The 23200-nt window shown below is 39.0% G+C and overlaps 4 protein-coding genes and 1 long non-coding RNA gene across 5 annotated transcripts; all 5 read left to right on the top strand.

The window, feature by feature from the left end:
• The first annotated feature begins 1409 nt into the window (after positions 1-1409).
• LOC119485723 (MAGE-like protein 2) lies at positions 1410-4523 on the top strand. Its single transcript, XM_037765472.1, has 7 exons — positions 1410-1543; positions 1667-1969; positions 2088-2144; positions 2585-2743; positions 3593-3628; positions 3727-3765; positions 3895-4523. The coding sequence occupies exons 1-7, from the start codon at positions 1490-1492 to the stop codon at positions 4177-4179; spliced, it is 933 nt and encodes a 310-aa protein (XP_037621400.1). The 5' UTR covers positions 1410-1489; the 3' UTR covers positions 4180-4523.
• Positions 4524-5960: 1437 nt separating this feature from the next.
• On the top strand, positions 5961-8348 carry scpp7 (secretory calcium-binding phosphoprotein 7). The gene is made up of 9 exons (XM_037765496.1): positions 5961-6058; positions 6161-6225; positions 6552-6596; positions 6829-6876; positions 6967-7008; positions 7409-7468; positions 7558-7716; positions 8028-8100; positions 8287-8348. The coding sequence occupies exons 2-8, from the start codon at positions 6172-6174 to the stop codon at positions 8070-8072; spliced, it is 453 nt and encodes a 150-aa protein (XP_037621424.1). The 5' UTR covers positions 5961-6058; positions 6161-6171; the 3' UTR covers positions 8073-8100; positions 8287-8348.
• Positions 8349-9463: 1115 nt separating this feature from the next.
• Positions 9464-11648, top strand: scpp5 (secretory calcium-binding phosphoprotein 5). Its single transcript, XM_037765492.1, has 11 exons — positions 9464-9525; positions 9636-9706; positions 9819-9878; positions 10019-10111; positions 10211-10258; positions 10367-10435; positions 10580-10609; positions 10716-10763; positions 10857-10907; positions 11003-11086; positions 11240-11648. The coding sequence occupies exons 2-11, from the start codon at positions 9656-9658 to the stop codon at positions 11255-11257; spliced, it is 552 nt and encodes a 183-aa protein (XP_037621420.1). The 5' UTR covers positions 9464-9525; positions 9636-9655; the 3' UTR covers positions 11258-11648.
• A 5596-nt stretch (positions 11649-17244) lies between these two features.
• Positions 17245-20278, top strand: LOC119485740 (resuscitation-promoting factor RpfA-like). Its single transcript, XM_037765495.1, has 5 exons — positions 17245-17294; positions 17477-17541; positions 17666-17695; positions 18246-18317; positions 19377-20278. Exons 2-5 carry the CDS (start codon positions 17488-17490, stop codon positions 19707-19709), a joined length of 489 nt encoding a protein of 162 aa, XP_037621423.1. The 5' UTR covers positions 17245-17294; positions 17477-17487; the 3' UTR covers positions 19710-20278.
• Positions 20279-20769: 491 nt separating this feature from the next.
• LOC119485750 lies at positions 20770-23190 on the top strand. Its single transcript, XR_005206350.1, has 4 exons — positions 20770-21152; positions 22641-22757; positions 22852-22920; positions 23134-23190. It is a non-coding gene; the product is annotated as an uncharacterized LOC119485750 (long non-coding RNA).
• The last annotated feature ends 10 nt before the right edge of the window (positions 23191-23200 follow it).

The following is a 23200-nucleotide window of genomic DNA, read 5'->3' as shown; positions in this document are numbered from 1 at the left end:
CGTTGCTGGATGGAGTTTTGGTTGACCTGTCATCTGCCAGCTGTTCCTGCCTTCCCTTTGGGACTTTGAGCCTGTCAAACTGTTTTTGTTAATTAACGTATCTTCATCGTATCAGCCTGTCTCAGAGTCTGCATTTGGGTCCTTCCTGCCTGTGCTGCTTCATCAGCCACAACAGTTGTATTCATCTATTTACCCTTTTCTGCAACTTGTCATCAAGAAACAGGCTTTCTAAATTTCTACCTTAAAGGTTCAATGTATAACATCTCAGGGGATCTATTAGCAGAAATGCGATATAATATTCATTAGTTTTACTATGTTTTCATTAGTGTATAATCACCTGAAACTAAGAATCACTGTGTTTTCGTTAGCTTAGAATGAGCTCTTCATATCTACATAGGGAGCGGGTCCTCTTCACCAAGTCCGCCATGTTTCTACAGTAGTCCAGAACGGACAAACCAAATACTGGCTCTAGAGAGAGACTTTATCTGAAGGCCACCGTAGTTCTCCGACACGCTTGTAAAACTGTGGTACCGCCAGCCGCCGTCTGACTTCCGTTGCTTCTAAAGTAGTGTTATTATGGTAAAGATGGCCTCTGAGCGAGGTGAACGGCGTTACCACAATTTTGCACTTGGCAGCTCACGTTACCACAGTCTTGTAAAGGAAGGATTGAGCAGAGGTGTACTCAGTTGGTTGCAATCTGCAACCACACCACTAGATGCCACCAAATCCTACACACTTTACCTTTAAGTGCTCTTTAAATGGCCACTTGTGGGTTTAGCAGCTTTAGTAATATTCAAAAGTACTAAACTAACTAAAAGTTCTCTAATACACATCTGGTGTGCTGGAAAAATCATGTCGAACATTTTAAATTCCCGCACAGTCAGCAATGAGTTTATTGAGATATTTCGGTCGTGGCCCTTTTGTCAAGCATCAATTTGACTTTATGAAACAACATCTTGATACTTCATACAGCTAATAACTCCCCTTTTGATTGATTGTTTTCACTTGTGTCTGTAGTATAAAAACGTTTTTGCATATTGTGAATTTGATGCCTGACGAAGGTCCGTGACTGAAATGTTATACTTTTCTATTATTTCCTTATTCATCATTTGGTTTGACCATAATTACATCAGTGAGACACTGACACATCAGCCGCACCCACAGGTGCTCTGAGTTACAGGAAAACCACAAATCCTGGGTTCTCATGTGTTTGTTTATTCATTTCTGTAGACATTACGGCATCATAATTGAGGGAAAACAGCCAGTTTGGAGCATTCAGTGGATTTTCTTTGGCTTCCACCTCATTGCTTCATTCACGCCAGAAGATTAGGCTAAATTTGTCTGTTTTTTCTGTCGTGTGATTGGTTGTTTCACTCCGTGAGCAGAGCATAAGTCAATGCCCCCTCTCGTAGTGCTTCATTGAAGAGCTCTTAGTGGACATTCCCTGACAATTTTTATTGATCTTGTGGGAACTATTTTGTTTTGGGAAATGATCATCTTAATCCTATTATCATGTTTTACCATAATGGGATCTGCAGTACCAGTAAGTAGGCTCATTTATCGTCTATATTTGAAATGTTATTTCCGGAGTTTGAACATTTGACTCACATTATGTGAACTCTGCTGTGACGATGACCATTTGGGGATTTTTCTGTTATATTTTCAGACACCTCCAAACGTCTTTCCCCACCTGATTTCACACGGAGGAACCACTCAAGCTCAAAGATTTGTTGAAGCCACAAACCAGCTACCTGACGCTCAGACTCCGGCCCCGCTTTCCCCTTATGTGGAGCAATCGCATGCTGGGGTCCCCCAGCAGCCAGGTCCCCAGGGCGGCCCCCAGTTTTGGCCTCCCACTCAACACTACACCTGGCCTCCACTTGGGGGAAGTCCAATGATCGTCCCGGTGCAGCCAAATGTCTTCGGATCTCAGCCTGCTAACCAGCCGACACTCCCACAGCAACCTCTGGTATAGGGCATAAAGAGAAACAAACAAACAACACAATTTATTTAACGATATATTTATTGTCTTACAGCAATAAAATACATTCAGAGAATCAGAATGCAACTATTGTTTTTTCTTTCAGATTTTTCCACCTTATACATACTTCCCTTTTTTCTCATCTCCCTACAGGAATCAACTGGTAAGATATTATATTTATATTATTGAAATACACTGTTTTTGTCTTCTGAGACTGATCTGATATTTCCATGCACTGCAAACAGTACTGATGTAAGAATATTTTCCAACCACAACCCAGCTTGAAAGATTTCACCTGGGAGGTGTTTAACATATTTCTACATGATTTGTGCTGTCAACATGTGCTGTAGGAAACCTGAAACAGCCATAACAGACATGTTGTGGAAATATAGACTTCACTACTTTGCTGCAGTCTGTCACTTGATTTATGACTCTAAGATGGAAGCGTGGTTTTGGCTTCAACATGTTTTTTCTGCCACGTGATTTTGTAATTGTGTCTGACTTTTTGAGTAGGAGAGGGTTAGAATTGCAGTTTTGTTTTGTCTCAGTGCAGAAAACTGTTGACAAATATCAAAAGACAAATGTAATTTTTCTGTCCTCCAGTATTCCCCGTATGGATTCCCGATGATTCTTGATTCACCTCCTCCACAAACTCCAGCAAATCAACCTCCGAACAGTCCGACATTGCCTGCAGAAACACCCCCTGGAGCTGCTCCCTCAGGAGATGCTCTTCAGCTAGTGCAGCAACAACAACAACAACAGGTGGCTCTACCTTTTTATAAACTTGAGTCGGACAGCAGTGCTCTTATAATGAAAAAGATAACATATTCTACTTCAAAATGCGGAAGAACTTAAGGCTGGCCCACACTAAAAGATTTTTCAAATCTTAACAGATGTTGAAAATGTGAGAGACCCCACACATAATGACATGATACGATAAATTTAACTGTTTTGTTCCTATAGTGTGGGGCGAGCAACGATTTGGCCAAAACAGCATTTTTCGTGACGACAGACAACGGCCAAAAAGAATTGGCGATGTTAGATTTTGCACTAGTTTTAGTAAAAAAATGAAGAAGGATGGATGGATGAATTCACGGAGACACGTTAAATAAACACTCGGGTTGTTGCCTCAAATGAACAAGTTGGTCCTCCAATTCTGAGGTCCATCTTACGACTACTTTATGCTTTGCGTTTGCCTCTGCCGCGGCCGCCGTGGCTCGCCATGACGGCGGTGGTTGTCCTTCCTTCTTCAGTCAGCTTGGTTCCCAATTGGCTATCGTTCTTTCTCATGTGACTGCGTCATCGGCTTTCCTTGGGGTTCCCCACACACAACAGGATATCCGATCGTAAATATTGAACAATAATATTTATAAATTGGTGCGGCCAAGATGGACTTCCGAGCAGATCGGGGGATGTAAAGAACATTTCTTAACATACCTCACACCACAGGAATATCTGGAAAGATAATCTTTAGAATCAACACAAAATTAGGGCTTTGCTGACGATTGTCGGGAGGGGAGAATCAGGCCCTAAATCAGCTCGTGTAGTGTGTGCCCGGCATTAAGGAAAAATAAAACCTTTCTACTCATACTGTCTGATTTTCTTCCACAGAATCCCCAAATTGTTCTCTTGCTGCAGCAACCCAAGGTAATTTGGGTGTAAACTTAGATATAATCATGATTAATGCTCAGTGTGGTTTCATAATCCTCTTTCTGATGATGTTTTATTTGACGTTTGCTGTATAGAGCTCTCTACTTGGCAGTCTTAGCTCAGAGGAACTCCAGGTAACACAGCCAAGATTTGTATCTGTCTCTCTCAGCTTGTTCAAACAGTCTACTGAGTGAACCCGGTGATCCCACTGATGCTCCTCTGGTTCCCCCTCCCTGGCCTCTTTCCTCTCTTCTGTGTTTCAGATGGCAGCTGAACTGGGCCAGCTGAGTGTGTACCTGAGCACCATGCTCACAAACTCGCATGCAGGAGCCGTTCAGTCTGTGAGCCAGGCCGCTGGGCTCGTAAACCAAGAGCAGCAAGGCGTCGTGCCAACTGTGGGGACTTCCTCAATCCCACAGACACCGGGGCCGGCCAGCTCTGGACCACAGCCCAACGCTAACAGGGACCCTGCAGGTTTGGAGAGACCAGTGCAGGAGGCAGCCACGGTCCAAACACCTGTTCAACCCACACAACCAAACCTTGTCTGAGACTGCATCCACTGGAAGAGATGACTCATAACATACTGAGATTTTTTCTTTTTCTTTTTAATAATTATAATAATAAACCTAAATTGTTTCAACCTTTTCAAATAATGTGCTTGTTTTCATTTCATTTTTCATTTTCATAGTTTAAAATCTTAAACCTGCATTAACTTATATTTTAGGTCACTTGTCAGCGCTAAAAACAAGCTGTGAACACAACATTGACATTATCAGCCCTTAAGTTGATATGGTGAACATGTTACAAACCCAGCAGACACAGAGTGACAATAACATTCATGTAGACTCATGTTTGTGTCCACCTCATCAATAAAATCTCAATAATCACTCTCCTTTTAGCTCTGTTTTTGGTCTCCTCCTCCAACTCCTGAGGGAAGTATGTGGTTCTTTAGCTGCTAAATGCTCCACTATGTTCACCAGATAGTTGCTAACTGTATCTGTTTGCTGTGCAGGTAGTGTACAGTGGATTTTAGTGCTTTTTAAGCTGAAAACAGCTGCCTGTTGTGGTCGATAACAGGATTAGTGACAGTGGTGATAATGAACCAAAACGGTCGTGGTAGTAGAGCTGAGAGGAGCTGCTGAATAGATAATTCTCTGTGGGTTCATCACTCTGAGTGACACATACAAATCTGAATTATAGCAGCTTTATTATAATACATTTCATGACATTAAATTGGCACTGTGACTTTCTTTGTTACACCTGATTTTCTCAGTAATGCCCTGATGGTGTTCGTACAGCAGCAGGCATGTTTGTCAAGAAAACAGATACTGTATGTGTGAAACTTCTCCTATTTAAGAATTACAGTTCCACTCAACTTAAATGCCTTGAATGGTACTTACAGTACTGAGTGTGTTTTTTTCTGCACAGTAACCCCATAATGTCAGAGGTTGCCTAATCACCATGCTGAGACCTTTTCTTCACCGTTACTGGATTTTGTCCAAAGTGCAGCTCTTAAGTTTCCCCACAGGCTCACATACAAGTCGCTGTTTGATAACAGTATTGTGAAATGACAATAATGTTGGTTTATGTTGCTTTTGGATTGTATGTTTGCTTGTTTGTTTACTTTTGTTGATAATATGCCTTTTGTATTTGCTTATAATGCTTATTGAGGTGAGAGTACTTCTATAAGCCTCATTGGGTTTTTTTAATCTCACCTGTACAACTTATTTTCTTTTGTTGTTGTATTTCTGCAGTTTTGTTATATTGTGAGAATAAATAAATCTCAAATCTCAAACTGTGAGTAATTAACTGAAGCCACTAAATCAGTCCATATTGAACAAAAAGTCAATGAGTTTTGACACAAACTCAACGAGGAAGTCTTAATAGGCCTCAAACATGTTGTGATTGAAGGAATTAAGAAATGGTACAACTATGATATAATCATAATATGCATCATCAAATCATAATCAGCTATAATACAGTTTATTACCTATTATAGCAGGTAGCTTAGAGGTCTGTGATAAGACATGATGTTTTAGAATAACCACCTAAATAAAATGAATCTATTACAGTATAATGTCAGTTTCAAAAGATTCACTTTTCAACCTCTGGATACATTTAACTCCTCATCTCATGCGACCCTGATGCCCTTTTAGGTGTCAGTGTGTAAAACATGTTGCAAGGGTTCACCTGATAAAGCACATCAGTACGTTTCAAGCCAAAAATGTGTTACGAGACTTCTCACAGAGAGTACGGCTGCCAATTTTGTCATCGTAAATATGAAAATCCTTGGCTTGTCACCAATACCTGTCATAGGTTTGCTCGTCCTTTGTTTCTGTCAGCAAATAAATAGGAGTAAATCTCTCTGCAGTGATCACACCCCTCCTCAACAATCCTTCAGTACTCGTGTGTTGCCAGAAAGGAAAGGTAAAGTAGACAACTAATATCATATGACATGACAATTTTAAAATGGTTATCTGTTTAAATGCTCTTTCAAATCTAATAACTATAAAACGTTCTCTTTGACAGCTTCATTCAAAATGAAATTCATCCTGCTGACTGCCTGCATCGTTGGGATGGCTGTCTGTGCCCCTGTAAGGAAAGCACCATCTATTCTTAAACTATTTCTTCTTCTTATTTCTCTCTCCAATATGTTTTAGCGCTGCATGCTGCAAATATTTGACAGAACAATCTGACGCCAAGGAACTGTTTCGAGCTCCACGTAATTGTTTTTTTCAATTGTAGATTGTTCAAACTTCCACTTTTTCTGAGCACTTTAAGGACTTCTTATGCATGATGGTTATTGACAATGATGTCAGTGAATACTACTGCCTTCACCAATAAATGTTTATCTGAATTATTGATTTTACACTTACCTGCATTCCATTGATTTAGCAGTATTTTCTTTTCTTCTTCACAGCTGCAGTCGTACATGGAGTTTGACATCCGTCACGCTCCCGCTGAGGTACAGTATGACAGAGACTCAGATCCAACTGCTCTAAATCGTTACATATACTCACAAAAACCACAGTAAAAGACACATTTTCATCACTGAATATAAGCTCTGCACACAGGTCTGCTATTATGTGTTGACCACTGATGGTAATGTCTCTATAGCTGAGCCTGTTGGTGGCTCTTTTACTTGTAGTTTGCTGCTTTTTCTCATAATCTAATGGTTAAAATGATCTACTTCACAGGCAGCCCAGGCCTTTCCTGTGGGAGTCCCAGTTGGAACTCTGGATGTTGTAAGAGCTATATTATTTACACCTTTTTTTAATGAATTGTATCTAATGAACTCTCTTTTGTATGATAATCTGGACTGTTTTTATTTCCAGCTGCTCCCGGTTGATGACCAGAAGCGACCTATTGGAGGACCTGTGAGTGACACAGTATAGCTTGATTTGTGTGTCTGCATATGTTTTTTATTTATATTTATTTTACCTTTTGAGAACCAATTCTCATTTACAATAATGACCAGGCCAAGAGGCAGCGACAGAAGGTGAGTCGGTACAAGACATTAGAACAATAGATACAACTAGTGCAATAAAACATTAGACAAAATTAAAACATCACAATATATACGTATATACAACAATAGAGAGTAGTGGAGTAGTGAGTGGAGAGTAGTGAGTGGAGATATGTAGGGGTTTTACCAATGATAGTACTTTGTAGATGCTTAATGCAAATAATTTAAGATGCAATGAAAGTTATTTAATAGTATATACAGTCCAGTCATATTAAATGCACGTGTGTGCCTGCATGTGTTGTCATTGAAAGGTCCGAGGCTTCATCAGGCAGGAGATCCTTGAGCCAAACGGTAGAGACACCAAGGACGTGGTAAGTGCCTGCAGATCTTCATTCTTCTGACACAAGTTGTATGTTATTTGATTGAACTAATCATCTCTTGTTTTTTTTATCTACTACAGTACTACCCCTTTGGTTTTGACCTGCCTGTTGCTGCCCCTGCTGCTCCTGTTGCTCCTGCTGCTCCTGTTGCTCCTGTTGCTCCTGTTGCTCCTGCAGCTCCTGCAGCTCCAGTTGCTCCTGTTGCCCCTGTTGTACCCATCGTTGCTGCTAGTGCCCCTGTAAGAATGACTACAGATTTTTATTCGGAGCCATTAAAGTTTATGAATAATCAGTAGGACTTGGTGAGCTGTCGACCACATAAATTGTTTGATTGATTTGAATGTACAATAATAGCTTCAAATTACCGCAGCAGGTAGGAAACTGAATTGAAGTGAAGTGGTGAGGAGGGCAACAGGTTCATTCTAATAAATGAGTATTGCATCAGAGCAACAGTCTTCCAACTATTTCTGCTGAGGTGTTGAGAAACATCGACTCATCAGCAGACGATCCTCACTCCTGATTGGCTCATCAGAGGCCTCTGTCATTTCAGGCTGCCAGATCCAGCGAAGATGATGATGATGATGACGATGACTAAACAATCAGAGTCAGCAGGATAGGAGGAGGTAGGAGCGGGTACACATGCACACAAAATACAGTTTGCTCTACAGTATACCGCATAATTCCGACTTTTAGGTTTTAATAATATTTGAAACAAAATCTTACAATCAAATATTCTCTTTCTGGGTGACAAATGAAAGTTTTCTTCATCACAAGAACAGTTAAGATGTTTTCTTCTTTTCCCACTTTAGGTGACCAATGCAGTCCACCCCGGTGAAAGATGAACAGCCAACACTGCTGTTTCCCAAAGTATGAAAAATATGGTGCAATGCTTTTGAAAAGAAAATGGTGCTCTTCATTTTTAGGGAAAATATGGTGCTCTGCAGATGGTGCAATGCTTTTCTGTGAAAAAAACAAAAAAAGTGGAAAAAGTGCTATGTCTTGTAATAAAAAATGTTGCAATGCAAAGGAATATGAGTGTGTTTTTTTATCCCAGTTTTGAGTCACTGACAGTTGTTGTTTCCTTGATTAAATTTCCTATAACTATGCTTCAATAATAAATAAAAATATAAACTTCTTTGCTTCAAATATATTGAATATTACACTAATAAAAAACACACCAATTATTGTGTATCGGATTGCGAAAGTAAAGTGAATCAATCACATTTATTATTTTGTAATATGTTTATTATAAAATTCTGTAACGCTACTCTGTAAATCGGCTTTTTGACTAATGCTCTACAAATTGAATAGTTACAACTAAAAACACAGGCAGACACTAATGTATGAAGATTATGCAAGCTCTAACAGGAACGTTTTACTGTTTTTCAGATTGTTTAAATGGGAAATTCACTAGAGCAAAAGACACGGGAGTCTTTAATTCTATCTTCTGAGTATATATTCAGTACTTTTACCCTCAGTTAGAATTGTAAAGCTGTTGTGCTCTGCTATTGTCACAAATCACATGCAAGCAACTGGAAAACAAACAATATTACATTTAATAGTATACATTCACATAAATAGAATAGAATTGATTATGTCATCCTTTATTGTCAAAGCAATTTATTTATTTTACCTTTATTTAACCAGGCAAGTCAATTGAGAACCAATTCTCATTCATAATGACAGGCATACTAATGCAGTTTCAGATATTTCTGCCACAACGCCTCAGTGTCACAGAACCAATAAAACTGTCGTGATGGCAGAATGAGGAGCAAGCAGAGTGACACAGTGTGCCCTGCTGCTCTAGACAGTGTAATCACACAGTCTGCTATTACACAGAAAGTGGATTTGACCACTGGTCATTTAGTAAAGCTGAAGACTAGACACCTGCTCTGCACCCACTCATTGGGTAAGATGACTCCCATCGACTGTGATTGGCTCTCAGGTGAGCTGGCGTCCTATAAAAGACAACTCGATACGATCAACTGGCATCATCTTCAACATCGACATTCATCATCCTCACCTGTGCTGTTTTTTTATCGCAAAAGGTGAGTTATGAAGACTTTCAACCTAAGTTTATGCAAGCTTTTCCAATAGGACGCCAACCATCCAGTGTGACTTTGATTTTTGTTGATGTAATTATGAATTGTGTCTGTAGGACTTGGATAATCTGCAAGAATGAAATTTATCATCCTGAGCCTCTGTCTGGCTACGGCCTCCGCTGCACCTGTAAGTTTTAAGAAATCGACAAAGGTTGCTCTTGTGACTTCACTTATTCATCCAGAAAGATTTTTGATGTTTCTTTTCATCTAACTATTTCTGTTTTTGTCTTCGTTTTCAGTCCGTCTTTCATTACCTGCCTCATTACGCGAGTTCCAGAGGTCAGGTACCACCTTCACCGGTAATCGTACAACTTCTGAGTCAAAAATCAATAATATACACACTACCGAGCAAAGGCTCCTTTTGATACAGATATGAAGCACTGCAGAAGTATTGCTATGTGGAGTTCACTGTCCACTGATCATTTTTCCATCCATTCAGATGAGAAATCCCTTCACAGCTGGTCAGTCTCTACCACAAATGCCAGGACTATCTGGACTACCTGGACTACCTGGCGCTTACAGTGTGGAACTGGTATGTCTTTCTTATCTCATATGTAGGCTTTAATTTCACTGAGATTTGTTTTTTATGCTTTTGCTGTGTACACTTATGTTTATTTCTATTTTTTCTAAGATTTATCCACATAGATTTCCTCTAGGTGCCGGTGGATCAGCTGCACAGGTAAGCACGCACATTTTACAGAAGCATCTTTTTAAAAAAGCGGTTAAAACATCACCTAACCGCTTGCTACTTTCTATTGATTTTTCTTTCTTTTCTCTCTCTCTGCAGCCCTTTGCCACCCATGGGTTCATCAAATACTCCATCCCTCAGCCACCAGGCAGACAGAGTGTGGAAGTCGTAAGTGTTTTTTTCCCCACAGACACTATATTGGAACTGAAAACACTTCAATTAGTGCTTGTAGAACAATGTTTGATACAATAAATATCTTGTTGGAACAAGATTTATTGATTTATTCGTGCTCTTCTGTTTTTACATTTGCAGTACTACCCCTATGACTTCTCCCAGCAAAGGGTAAACATTTTAAACTTTGAGATATTATAGAATACATCATATGAACTTACTTCTACATCATTTTACATGGCGCAGTACTAAATTAGGGTATGTGGTTTTGTTCCAGATAATGACAAACATGCCTCCTATGACAAACGTCCCTCAGATGCCAAATGTGAGACATTATTTATTCTAAATAATACATTTTACTGTTTCTTTTCATATTTTACTACTACTACTGTTTTACTTTCATTTGTTTTTTTCACAGGTGATGCCATATGACTATCCCCTTCAAAATAATCCCCAGCAAAACCCAAATGTGAGGGGGAAATACTCAATGTGCTTTGAAGATGTTAATTTGATTGATTCTGAGCATTTCTTAACTTCTGGAGTTTTACATTTCTTTTTTTTCAGATGCCCTCATTTGATGCCAGTCCTCTTCCATCCCAGGTTCCCCTGCAGCCTCTCCAACAGGATCAGCCCGCACAGACAAGCCAGGTACTTATCAATGTATATATTACTTTAATATTAAAGTTTAATAAGAGTTGGAATGCAAATAACTATTAATATGAAAATATAGCAAATGTCATCTGTGGGGAAAGTGTGTGAAATTAACAATATTTGCTTTAAATTGCTTATTTGTCTTTGCAGATGCCGGCGAAGGCGTGAAGTGGATGAGAAAAAGGAGACGAAACTATTCCTTCCTCCTTAACATTCAGATGGATGGAACAAATGATGTTAAATAACTGAATCTGTTTCTGCAACATGTAGATGTGCCTACTAAATTAAAAATTTAATTAGCATGAAAAAGACACTTTTCAATAAGATATAGTATTCTAAATAACAACATCATCTGCATAGAATGAAACACATTTCTGAAGTATTTTCTGCTTTGCTTTATAGTCGTCATAGATTTTCACTATTATTGTGTTTCTCAAGTACTTTGTAATGCTGCATTTCCACAGTATGTAACAAATGTGCTGCATGTGTTTATTAACGCATTTGAACTTTTCCTTAAATGTCATTTTCCTTAAGAATTAAAGTCTAAGTTTTCAAGCAATTTCATGTTTTTTCTGTTTATTCAAACAGTTTCGGAATTTGATTGGTATTGTTTGTATGTGGTAACATGATGAAAACATGGCTGTAGGACTCCAAGTAAAGATTGATTACATTACCAATCAACCTGCAAAAAACTGAGAAGTGTTCATCACAATTTCCCAGAGCCCAAGATGCTGTCTTCAAACATTGTTTTTTGTCCTTCAAACCAAGGGCGATTCCAGGGTATTTTAAATGTGGTGCGGACCAAGAACCAGTCAGGGGGGTACAGGCGCATGGGAAATCAGATAATTATATCAAAAATAAATACTGTGTTGGAAATTGGCTTAGAAAAGCAGCAAAACCTCAAATTTAAGACGGTGAAACTATCAAATATGTTGGCATTTTCCTTGAAAAATTACTTAAAAAAATCATTGCAGGTTAATTTTCTGTTGATCAAGCAATTGCTTAATGGACTAATTGTGTCAGCTCTACATAGCTGTAGTCAACTGAAATCTACTGTTTTTTTCCTAAGAATATGTGTTGTGGATTGATGTACATTTTTCCAGACATTCCAGGCATCCATTGGTTTCCATCCAATTAACTATATGGTACAAGACTCAACTTGCAGAAACTTGCTAGAGATAATTCATCCTTTACAGTGAATATTATATTGTCAATGTGCTGATCATGAGCTTTAAAATATGGGGGTATAGGCACTGGCTGCCAAACACCATTGCATTCTTGACCTATATAAGTTTTCTGATAGTCAAGCCCAGAAGATGATCAGTAGGGAAACATGGGCAACATGAAAAGGAAAGCGGATAATGTGAATTTGACTTCTTACATTAAAAGTGATGCTTTTTAGCAGCCAAGTGTTCCAATGCTGCTGTTTTACATAGAGGTTTCTTGTGGAGTTTTTCCCCACTATTAATGAAGTAAGGGATAATGTACAGCAAGCTGGTCATTGTTGCGAAATAAACCCCAACAGGGCGATGCATGACCCCGACGAGAGGCCTTGAAAGGGTTTATTTCACAACAATGACCCGCTCGCTGTACATTATCCTGCTTATTACATGGCTACTTACTTAAGAAATCAATAACTTGACACAAAAATGGTCCGCCAGATTCCGACATCAGAACTGCGTCCATAGCAATGGTCTGTTACACATAGCAGCGGTCTGCTATAAAGAATTAACAGACCATAGAACGCCATAATTGACCGATCTGAATCAAGTATTCAACAAAGACGTGTAATAAATTTTGTTTATGAATAATGTACAAACAGTGGAAATTGAAATAACAGTGGCGACCCTATGATTGACCCCTGTGAAACACCACAGGGCAAAGGGAAATCATTACTGAACCCAGCATGTACAGCACAGATACGGTACATGTATCTGTAGAGTACATTATAATTACAACACACAGTGAATATAATTGCCGCAGTGGTTGAGCAAATACCCCAACAGTGAAATGTAACTGACGAAAGAAACACATTACATAAAGGGAAAGACTTTCCTGTTCTTCACTTCCCTGGGGACAAACGCCTGTCACAACATGACTTCACATTTATCTCTTCAAAGACACTTAAAATACACATGCGCCATCCTCTCACGCTATGACTGTCTCCTCACCACAAGTTCCCTTTCCTGGAACATTCACCACATAAATTCAATCTTCTATCAGCCACAGCAGAGGAGACGTTGACAGGAGGTTTAATAGCCTTCACTTGACTTGTCACAACTACGGTATGATGGCCTTTGTACCACACAGTACTTCTGTGAAGTTATAAAGTCACGTTCAAATAAACAAACATACAAGTAAGGAATTTTTCACATCAATGACCCGCTAGCTGTACATTTTCCCGTTTATTACACGGCTACTTACTTAAAGGGACTGTTTGTAACTTCTTACACGTATAAATCACCCGGGTCGGTGTCCCATGCGTGCTCGCATATGCACGCTCGCATGCTCACTAAATTAGTACCAAAACATTTTCACACATATAACATACATTTGCACCCATTGCTAAACTGATTAGAATACATATACATAACTCCTTTACCCAAATTTACCTCGCCCCTGATTTGTCCACTCCGGTGACATCTCTGATGATGTCACTGAGTGCATAATGGCAGGAAGTGGTTGGGTGCCTCCTCCTTTTGTCTGTGGAGCACATGTTGGGTGTGGTGAGTAGGAGAGAAAAAAAAAATGAACTTATAAAATGCAGAACGAAGCCAATAAACAATAACTAAACTTAACAATGCTTGTCCGTGTTTTAATGTAACCAAAACATTGTATATGAACTGTAACCAAACATACGACAAAACACAAACAAACCTGGTATAGAAAGTTACAGAAGAAGGAATTATGGCTAAATAAAGAATAAACAAGCATGGTTAAATTAGTATGAATTTTTGTAATGGGAAAAATGGGGACAAATGGTGTTTTCTCACCCACTTTGTCACACAATCAGAATCAAGTTTTTAACAAAGCCGGGTAATAAAAGCAGATGTAATAAAGAAACGCTGCATCAGACAATGAGATGATAACATCTGCAGGTCTGGATGGATAAAGAAACAATGGCAACATGGTTGGGGAAACAGAGCATGTGTGGTTTTGATCCTGAACCGTTTTTGTTTTCATAAAGCTACATAAAACACACATTTATTCTAGTGAGATTCATCCTCATAGCCATGATGGATAACTGTACCAAACTGCAGTACATCCAATAGTGTTGAAATATTTCTGTCAGGACCAAAATGGTGTAGCAAATGAGTGACCAACAGGTCGTGTTATCTTACAGCCATGTCGCTATATGTGTGGCTTAAAACCAGTAACAAGAAGACTATGAGGAGTTGAGTCCCTACCACGTGTCAACAAATCAACCTTTGCAACCCTTTAATTTGGATATTTTACCTTGAGATTATAACTTTATGTTGCTTTGCAAGGTTCCTGAATCCAAACTCAAACCAAAAACCTGCTTCAGAGTTGATTTTAAAGTTGTGAACTGATTTTCATTTCCATTTGCACTGTAAAGAAATCTGATTTACTGATTTTGATCTTTGTTGAAACAGAGCACAATGTATTCAAGCTGGCAAAAGTTAGGGATTCCTGTTGGTACAGGAAATATTCAGTTTATAACCTCATTGCTCTTCTCACTACCCAGTTTTTCAAGTTATCAAACAAAGGAACAGTCCCACTGTGAGCCAAGATAACAACAGTAAAACTTTTGAAGAACAAATGAAAAGATCTTGCGTGTAGTGAGACTCATTAGCTCAGCAGTTTGGATCCAAGATTGTCTATAATACAGTTTTGCAGATTACAGAGTAAGTCTTTCAGTATCTGATTTGAAACCACAAAAAATAAACATAAGAACCCTGTAATGTTCAAAATCTCTGTGATACGACCACGCCAGCTAAAACAAACACAGGGATCAGGAAACTCAGACACCGTGAAAGTACTTCCCATATACACACACACACACACACGCACACACACACTAAAATCCAGTATGTATGTAGATGTCTGGAAAATTTGTGTTAAATGCACTAAATGGTCGTATTGGAAACACAACTAAAGTGCAGAGGTTGAAGGAGTATTAAGATCTTTTACTTAAGTAAAGGCCCCTGTCAAATCACATAAAAGTGCTCAATTTCTATTAAAAGTCCTGTTTTCAAAATCTAATTTGTGCAAAAGTATTACCAACAAAATGTACTTTAAGTATCAAACGTAAAAGTACTTGATCTGCAGAGAAATGCCCCCTGTGAGTGACTATACCATATGCCATTATTAGATTGTAAATACAGATGCAACCATGTGTAAGCAGTATTTTATAGCTGGCTGAGGTGGAGCTATTTTTTGTACTTTATTTACTTTTAGGTATACATATACATTCATACCTAACAGGCTACACTGTGGTGTAGTCCAGTGGTTCTCCTTCCATAGGGTCACAAGATAAATTTGAGGTGTCGTGAGATGAGTAATGGGATATGAAAGAAGAAAAAACAAAGTTCTGCTACACAAATCTCTGTTCTATTTTTGTAGTTTCAGCCTTTTATCTAATCTTGTCTTGTTTTGTGAAATACACTTCTGTGGTCCTCAAACAGTTAAATAAATGAAATCATCTGAGAAGTTAGAGGGGAAATGTCAACTCATAGTCTAGACATCTGAAATGTGACAAGGGGCCCCAACTACACACTGCTCTTTTTAAAGGGGTCACAAGCAACAACAACAAAAAATAAAGGACAACACTGGTTTAATCTTTGACAATATATTGTATTTGGTAAGCTTATTATATGTTTTCTATGTAAAATTTGTACCTATAACTGTGAGATGAATCGTGAAGTGAATAGTGGAGTAAAAAGTACAATAATTCCCCTAAAATGCAGAAGAGTATAAACATAAAATGAAAATACTCACGGAAAAGTACCCTAAAAACTGTACACAAGTACACTACTTGAGTAAATGTACTTTCCGCCACTGCTCAAGTGTCTACTGAGTAGTGTAGTGTGTGTTAACCTCCAGGTCTGAAAAGTGAAGCCAATGCTGAAGTGCCTTAAACTTGCATTCTTTCTAATATCCAGCAGGGGGCGACTCCTCTGGTTGCAAAAAGAAGTCTGATTGTAAAGAAGTCTATGAGAAAACGTCCCTACTTCTCACTTGATTTATTACCTCAGTAAACATTGTTAACATGAGTTTATGGTCTCAATCGCTAGTTTCAAGTCTACTTCAATACAGCATGATGTTGATTTAGTAAATTATGGTCCAATTTAGAGTCAAATAGACGATAAAGCAGGGGATGCTTTAGGGCGTGGCTACCTTGTGATTGACAGGTTGCTACCACGGCGTTGTCCGTGTTTTTGTCTTACAACTTTAACCCTTTCACAGTGAGTGTTCAGCTCATTAATTTTTACCTTTTTGGTCGCCTAAAAATGTATTATTCAACGTTCGGTTGTACTTAGCTCCACCTTCACGTGTCACTTCTGGTTGCAAAAAAACAAGATTGGCGACGGCTAAATCCCAAAATGGCAACGGCCAAAATACCGAACTCGAGGCTTCAAAACAGCAGTCCACAAACCAAAGAGTGACATCGTGGTGAGTACATCCACTTCTTATATACAGTCTATGGTAGTAAAGGAAAAGCATTGTAGTATTTGTTTTGTCATCTGAGGACCTCCCTGTCACTATCATCAGTATTATCAGTGGTTTTATTTTAATATTCAGAGCACTACAGTACATATTATTTATTACAGTATTGAACTGCCTTAACAAACACTTTATTTTTCTATTCATATATATATATACATATATATATATATATATAGTCCTTTAGAATATTTTCAAACTAAGTGGCGTCTCATGCTTATGTCAGCTTCATGCCGTCTTGTCTTTTTTTAGTTTAAGTTTTAGTTAAAGAGAGGGGCCTGTGTGCTCAGCATACTTGCGCAGCATGTAATTAACTATAAGAGGGGCCTTAACTCTACATGCCTCTTTTTTTCAAAGTGTAAAGAGATTTCTTCAAACACATAGCTCTGTTTGTTTTCCTGGATGTGATTGGCTGTTACAGGATGTTCCAGTATATAAATGGCATCCTTGTTAGAGATGAAGTAGATAACTTTCCAACCCTGAGGAAACCCAGTTTCTCTCTGCGCCAGGAAAAAAAAAGGTGAGATGGACTTTTCATATGGATTTTACAAAGTTTTTGAAACATAGTCCTGCTGATCTTATAGGTCTTGAAGCCATTTACTTAATTTTAATTTCAGAAAATGCCTTCTCTTATTAAGCAAAGGAAATGAAGAAAAGAAAATCATTGTTTTACAGTCTGTAACATAATGTATTTTTTTGCAGGAACAATCACGATGAAGCTGTTTGTGTTGATGATGTGCCTGCTGGTCTCTACCATAGCTGCTCCTGTAAGTCTTTCCTAAACATGATCTCATTCAGTCAGTCAACTGATCCCTGTTTAAGATTTTAAACACTGTTTTGCTATAGAGAAAAATGCATAAAGTCATTGTTGCTTCCTCTTTTCTCTTGCAGGTGTCAGACAGTGAAAGCAGCGAGGAAGAAGTAAGCCTTTTGCTTTTCTTTGAGATTTCTCTGTCTGTCTGCCACGGCGTGTCATACCATGTTTTAGTCATGTCATCAAACATATGATGGGTGTCTGACAGAGGGAGGATAATTGGCTTAATTGCAGCGCATGTCTAGAGATGTCTGGTATTTCCTCAGCAGGTTGTAGCTCATGCTAATGAGGCCCTGAGGTGGATGGAGATATACAGGCTTTATCAGCAGCAGGTAGTGGGGGTTCACCAAAAAAGAAATAAATCATCATCAATTCAGTTTGGCATTAATCATAAATTATAATCAGGGAGTAGTTGGAAACCCCTTCTTGCCTGCTGCTGATGCTCCTGTAAGTTTACATCTTAACATGATTTATATGAAAACTTGAACATAAGCTAGCATTATTACTGAAGTTTGTGCGTTACTTTTGCGTGAATTATTCATTTGTTCAGGCTGATCCAGCTGCGTCAGCAGTGGTAAACTCACATCCAGCACCGCAACATCTTCTTCCGTCACAATTCAATATGCTGTTGGAGTTAAAGGTGTGTTATTTATGCAGGAGGATGCTGAACCAGCCCAGCCAGCCGATGTCGCCCCTCCTGCTCCTGCGGCTGTTGGAAACGCATCAGAGGTGAGCAGACATCTTCACACCAAACTGAAATATATTGTTTTTTTTAACAGATAACTATAAATGTAGTTGATATAAATGGTACTACAGGTACTCCTGCTGGAGGTGCCAATAAAAGCACAATTTTATATCCAACGCATGAACCACAAAAACACCCCCATTGGATTTCCACTGAGTTGATGGATGGAGGCTACCTGTGGACATTATAAAAACAGCCCTGAGGCAGCAAAGGAGCATCCACACATTTATAAAAGGAAACGGGTGCACTTCTCCTGCCGTGAATTTCAGTTTGGAGCTCTGCCTTAAAAAAGATCTGTAGTGTGTTTGTTTTTCCAAAAGCATGCAAAATCCAAATCATGTGTTGATCATTTTGCTGAATTGTGTAACTACGAAACATATCCTCATACAGCGGTTCGTAGGATATCTTACAAAAGTTATTTCTCATTTTTCATGCATTTTACTACGAATGTCCAGCAACATGTCACGCACATGTCAACTTCCGCTCGTCACATGTATACAGTCTTTTCAAAATAACCTTCTGTCTTCACAGGAACCAACTTCGTTAGGTTTAGGCAACAAAACTACTTAGTTAGATTTAGCAAAATATTGTGGTTTAGTTTAATATAACTCTGGAAGTGGCATTACTTAAGTACTGAAGTTATGTGAGAAATAAATCAACGTTGACCTCTGGTTTCAGTAACACTTCATTTTACAGGTCCGCAAATTTCATGGTAATTAGGTGATAATTAGAAAGTAACCTATTTAAAATTTCAATCTCAAGGTAGCCGCGTCCTAAAGCATACCCTGCTTTATGGTCTATTTGACTCTAAATGGGACCATAATTTACTAACTGAACATCATGCTGTATTGAAAAGACTTGAAACTAGAAAATTGAGACCATAAAGTCATGTTTCCAATGTTTACTGAGTAGGCTCATTTTCTACTGGACGTCTATACAAACAGACTTCTTTTTGCAACAAGAACCGGAGGTTGCCGCCTGTTAATCCCCACAGACAAAATATATGCACATCAAGTCATTTTCTGTCTATCTCCACGGCACAGGATGGCAACCCTGACCACAATGCTACAGCACTTGCCCCCAATGCTACAGCACCTGATGCTCCTGCTGTCGCCCTAAACTCTGATGAGGAAGAGGAGGCTGAGGAGGTGGAGGCAGCGGAGGCTGAACCAGCTGTGGTTGAAGAAGTGCCAGCGGTGCCCGAAGCAGACCCTGCAGCTGCTGCTGTTGAGCCAGCCATGGTTGATGTTCCTGTAGACGCTGCAGCAGTTGATGCTGCTGCTGTGGATGTGCCTCCTGTAGATGTGGTTCTTGTCGATGTGGTTCTTGTTGACCCTGCAGCCCCTGAGGTGGCTGTCGATGCAGCTGTTGTCTGATGCTGATGTCCCACTGGCAGCTGAGATTGACACAACTGGAGTGGCAACAGATCCTGCTGCAGTGTAGTTATCTTCCTTCTATTACCAGCCTAAGTGCACCTCAGTTAGCAGTTACAGCAATAGCTGGAAACAGCAATTAAACGCTGTGGCATATTGAATAGAAACAGAAGAAAAACAAGTGAAGTGTGTTTTTAGTTCATAATTGAACAATTAAAACATTTTGCTGTGTTCTTATTTCTGTCTTTAATTAAAAGACATTTTACAATTCTGTACTTGAAATTCAGTTGTAATCGATTAGTCATGTGCGCACAAGATAAAAATAAATATCTGTCCGGTCTTCAGCACAGGTAATTACTAATAGCATTAATGATGGTTCTGTCCTATTCAAGTGCCCCAGCGAGCTATGATGTGCATGCACATTACCAGGACCCTGAAACTGAAGCAGCTAAATGGAACTCAGCCATCATGAATTTTATTATTTACACCCGTGCTTTTCCTGCTGTAACATGTCAAAATGTCAAAACATATCTTCTCAAATAAAGGCAAGCATGCCATAAAAAATCATGGTATCTAAAAGGTGACAAGTCCATTATTTTTGCCTTTCCTTTCACTCGGCTGCCCCCATTAACATAAACAAACACATCAAAATGCCATCATAACTTATAGTTGTTCCAAAATGATTCAATATAAAAAGACATCTGGAGATGCTCCTGGGTTTATATAAGAGCAGCTGCAAACGCCACATCAGCCAACAGGGAGAGCCACTGAACCACAGGATGTCTGTAGTACGCACTAGGGGGAGGAGGATCTCCTGCTGTTAGGATGCAGCATTCAACACTGATAGAGGTTCAGATTTATATTTACTCTCATGATTCTTATTCATATAGAAGGAACTAGATCCACCTGATCTGAAATCTGTAATGCCCGGCACGATGTAATAGGATCAGGGGTGGATATGGCTGAGGGTGCTGACTGAGCAGGACATGCCGGTGTGTCTGTGTGTGCAGACTAAATCCTCTGCCGTTCCGCAGATGGTCAGGAAAGTGATAGCCTGTAGCAGATAAATATATATATAAAAAAGAGGGGTCAACACAAAAAGTTTCTCAGTATGCTGGATGTTCACTGACAGGTCAACTGAAGTTGTCCAAACTTCACTTAAACGAATCTCGTCTGAGTGGACAAATAAGAAGGATGAGTGCCTCTCGTCTTCTCAGCCAAGTCTAATCCTCAAATCCTTATCAGGGTCACTGAGACTCTGTGACACAGTTAGTTATAGACTCAATGCTTCTAGGTGACGCTTGTCTATAGCTACATTTTATTATTTCGATTAGCATCTTATGATTAATACCATAAATATGCTGCTGCTACTGTGAGTGGCCAGCTTCTAACTACAAAAGGATAAAAAGGAAAATGGACTTCACATTACATTAACGAGTGGAAAAGGTAAGTTAGGCAAATACTGAATGGATTATGAGTCATCACTACACTTTGGAAAACTATTTTGTAGCATCGCCTGTTCGTGCGGCCACATTGAAGGTCACATTATACAGTTTTTCTCCTTTCAGTTGATGCAATTCTGGTGGTTTTGGACTGAAAGTGCAGTGATGAATGCATTCACTTAACTTTGAATGATTGCTGGTTCTTTTCACACAGCTCTGGATAGGTCAAGTCAAGTTATTTATTTAGCATATTTAAAAACAACAGGAGTTGTCCCAAAGCGCTATCCAGTCGAGGCAGAGGGGTTAGGATCTGCCTCCTTAAAGTTATGCATAATTAAAGAAATAAATGGTGCATAAAAAAACAATAATAGAGAGATACAATGAAATAGGAAGTTAAGAGAAATAAATATAAAACTATGTCACCCAAACTATTTTGCAGTATTTTAGATGAATGACCAAAGAGAATATTACAGTAGGTGTGATATAAATCACAGGACCTTTATATGGAGTAATAAACATACTGCATGAAATGTCTTGCTAATTTATTTTTCTGTTTTGTGTAACACCATTAAATAACTGCAGGTGTGAATTAATGATTTGATGTACTGTTTTGAAAAAGGTCTTTTATCAAGAGAGAAGATTTTTGTTATAGTACGATTGGTTTTGAGAACACAGCACCTTTTGTTGGAAACACAATATCGCTGCTTGTGTCATCTATTCTTAAACTTTTCATTCTAATGATGCATCAAAACATGGAGACTGTGATACATGCAGGGCTGTGTCTTCTGCAGATTAACTTCTTAAAGGACCAGTGTGTAACGTTTAGGAGGATCTATTAGCAGAAATGGAATATGATATTTATAACTATGTTTTCATTAGTGTATAATCAGCTGAACCAAACACTGGCTCTAGAGAGAGCCTTTCACGTTTTTACGTTACCTGAAGGCCACCGTAGTTCTCCGACACGCTTGTGAAACTGCGGTAACGTGAGCCGTCGAGTGCAAAACCGTGGTAACGCTGTTCGCCTCGCTCAGAGGTCATCCTTACCATAATAACACTACTTTAGAAGCAACAGAAGTCAAACAGCGGCTGGTGGTACCCCGGTTTTGCACTCTGTGGCTCACATTACTGCAGTTTCACAAGCATGTCAGAGAACTACAGTGACCATCGGGTAACGTAAAAACGTGAAAGGCTCTCTCTAGAGCCAGTGTTTGGTTTGTCCGTTCTGGGCTACTGTAGAAACGCAGCGGGGCAACATGGCAGACTCCGTGAAGAGGACCCGCTCCCTATATAGATATGAAGGACTCATTCTAAGCTAACGAAAACACAACGATTCTTAATTTCAGGTGATTATACACAAATGAAAACATAGTAATGAATGTTATATTCCATTTCTGCTAATAAATCCCTCGAAATGTTACACACCTTTCCTTTAACCTCTAGTCACGTCATCCTGACACAAAATCTCCACTTTTTTTATTTATGTTTTTAGGGTAAACTGCAGATCTGCTGCCATGACCACTTCAACCACCCTTCCCCACCTCACTGTGCCGCCTCACACGGCACCACAACGCTCCACAGACAGTGAAGAGTCCAGCGAGGATGATCTGTAAGCAAAAAAATTATTCAAACAATACGCTTACAATACATTAGTGAGAAAGTAAGACAGTTAATTAATGTGTAACGTGCTGTGTTTCTTCCAGAAGTGCACCTAAATCAAATCCTCATCGTCTGCTCAATATGAATAACAGCAATAACAATGAAGAAGAAGAGTAAGTACAATTATGGAGTCACTAAGAGATAAGTGAAGCCCTTGTAAAACACAGTTTCTCTTTGATGTATCTCGCTGCAAAAGTAATTTCAGAAAGGCTCATTAAATGGGTTAATTAATCATTTTCCAGGCAGAAAAAGAAAAAAAAGGAAATAGGAGAAAAATTGTATATGCATATTGATGCATATTTCCAATGTATTGATGTGTGTTACAGAAATGAGGAGACAGAGAAGGAAAAGGAAGAAAGGGAGGCAAAGGAAAAAGAGGAGAAGGAAAAGGTA

The sequence above is a fragment of the Sebastes umbrosus genome, chromosome 3 (assembly GCF_015220745.1).
Source record: "Sebastes umbrosus isolate fSebUmb1 chromosome 3, fSebUmb1.pri, whole genome shotgun sequence".
NCBI lineage: Eukaryota > Metazoa > Chordata > Actinopteri > Perciformes > Sebastidae > Sebastes > Sebastes umbrosus.
This window is presented reverse-complemented; position numbering and strand designations above follow the sequence as displayed.

Coding starts and splice junctions, on each gene's coding strand:
- scpp7 (XM_037765496.1), top strand. CDS start 6,172: ATGAAATTCATCCTGCTGACTGCCTGCATCGTTGGGATGGCTGTCTGT. Junction 6,877..6,966: donor CAGTTGGAACTCTGGATGTT/GTAAGAGCTATA, acceptor TTTTATTTCCAG/CTGCTCCCGGTTGATGACCA. Junction 7,717..8,027: donor TCGTTGCTGCTAGTGCCCCT/GTAAGAATGACT, acceptor CTGTCATTTCAG/GCTGCCAGATCCAGCGAAGA.
- LOC119485740 (XM_037765495.1), top strand. CDS start 17,488: ATGAAGCTGTTTGTGTTGATGATGTGCCTGCTGGTCTCTACCATAGCT. Junction 17,542..17,665: donor TCTCTACCATAGCTGCTCCT/GTAAGTCTTTCC, acceptor TTTCTCTTGCAG/GTGTCAGACAGTGAAAGCAG. Junction 18,318..19,376: donor CTGTTGGAAACGCATCAGAG/GTGAGCAGACAT, acceptor TCCACGGCACAG/GATGGCAACCCTGACCACAA.
- LOC119485723 (XM_037765472.1), top strand. CDS start 1,490: ATGATCATCTTAATCCTATTATCATGTTTTACCATAATGGGATCTGCA. Junction 2,744..3,592: donor AGCAACAACAACAACAACAG/GTGGCTCTACCT, acceptor TTTCTTCCACAG/AATCCCCAAATTGTTCTCTT. Junction 3,766..3,894: donor TTAGCTCAGAGGAACTCCAG/GTAACACAGCCA, acceptor TCTGTGTTTCAG/ATGGCAGCTGAACTGGGCCA.
- scpp5 (XM_037765492.1), top strand. CDS start 9,656: ATGAAATTTATCATCCTGAGCCTCTGTCTGGCTACGGCCTCCGCTGCA. Junction 10,112..10,210: donor GCGCTTACAGTGTGGAACTG/GTATGTCTTTCT, acceptor ATTTTTTCTAAG/ATTTATCCACATAGATTTCC. Junction 10,259..10,366: donor CCGGTGGATCAGCTGCACAG/GTAAGCACGCAC, acceptor CTCTCTCTGCAG/CCCTTTGCCACCCATGGGTT.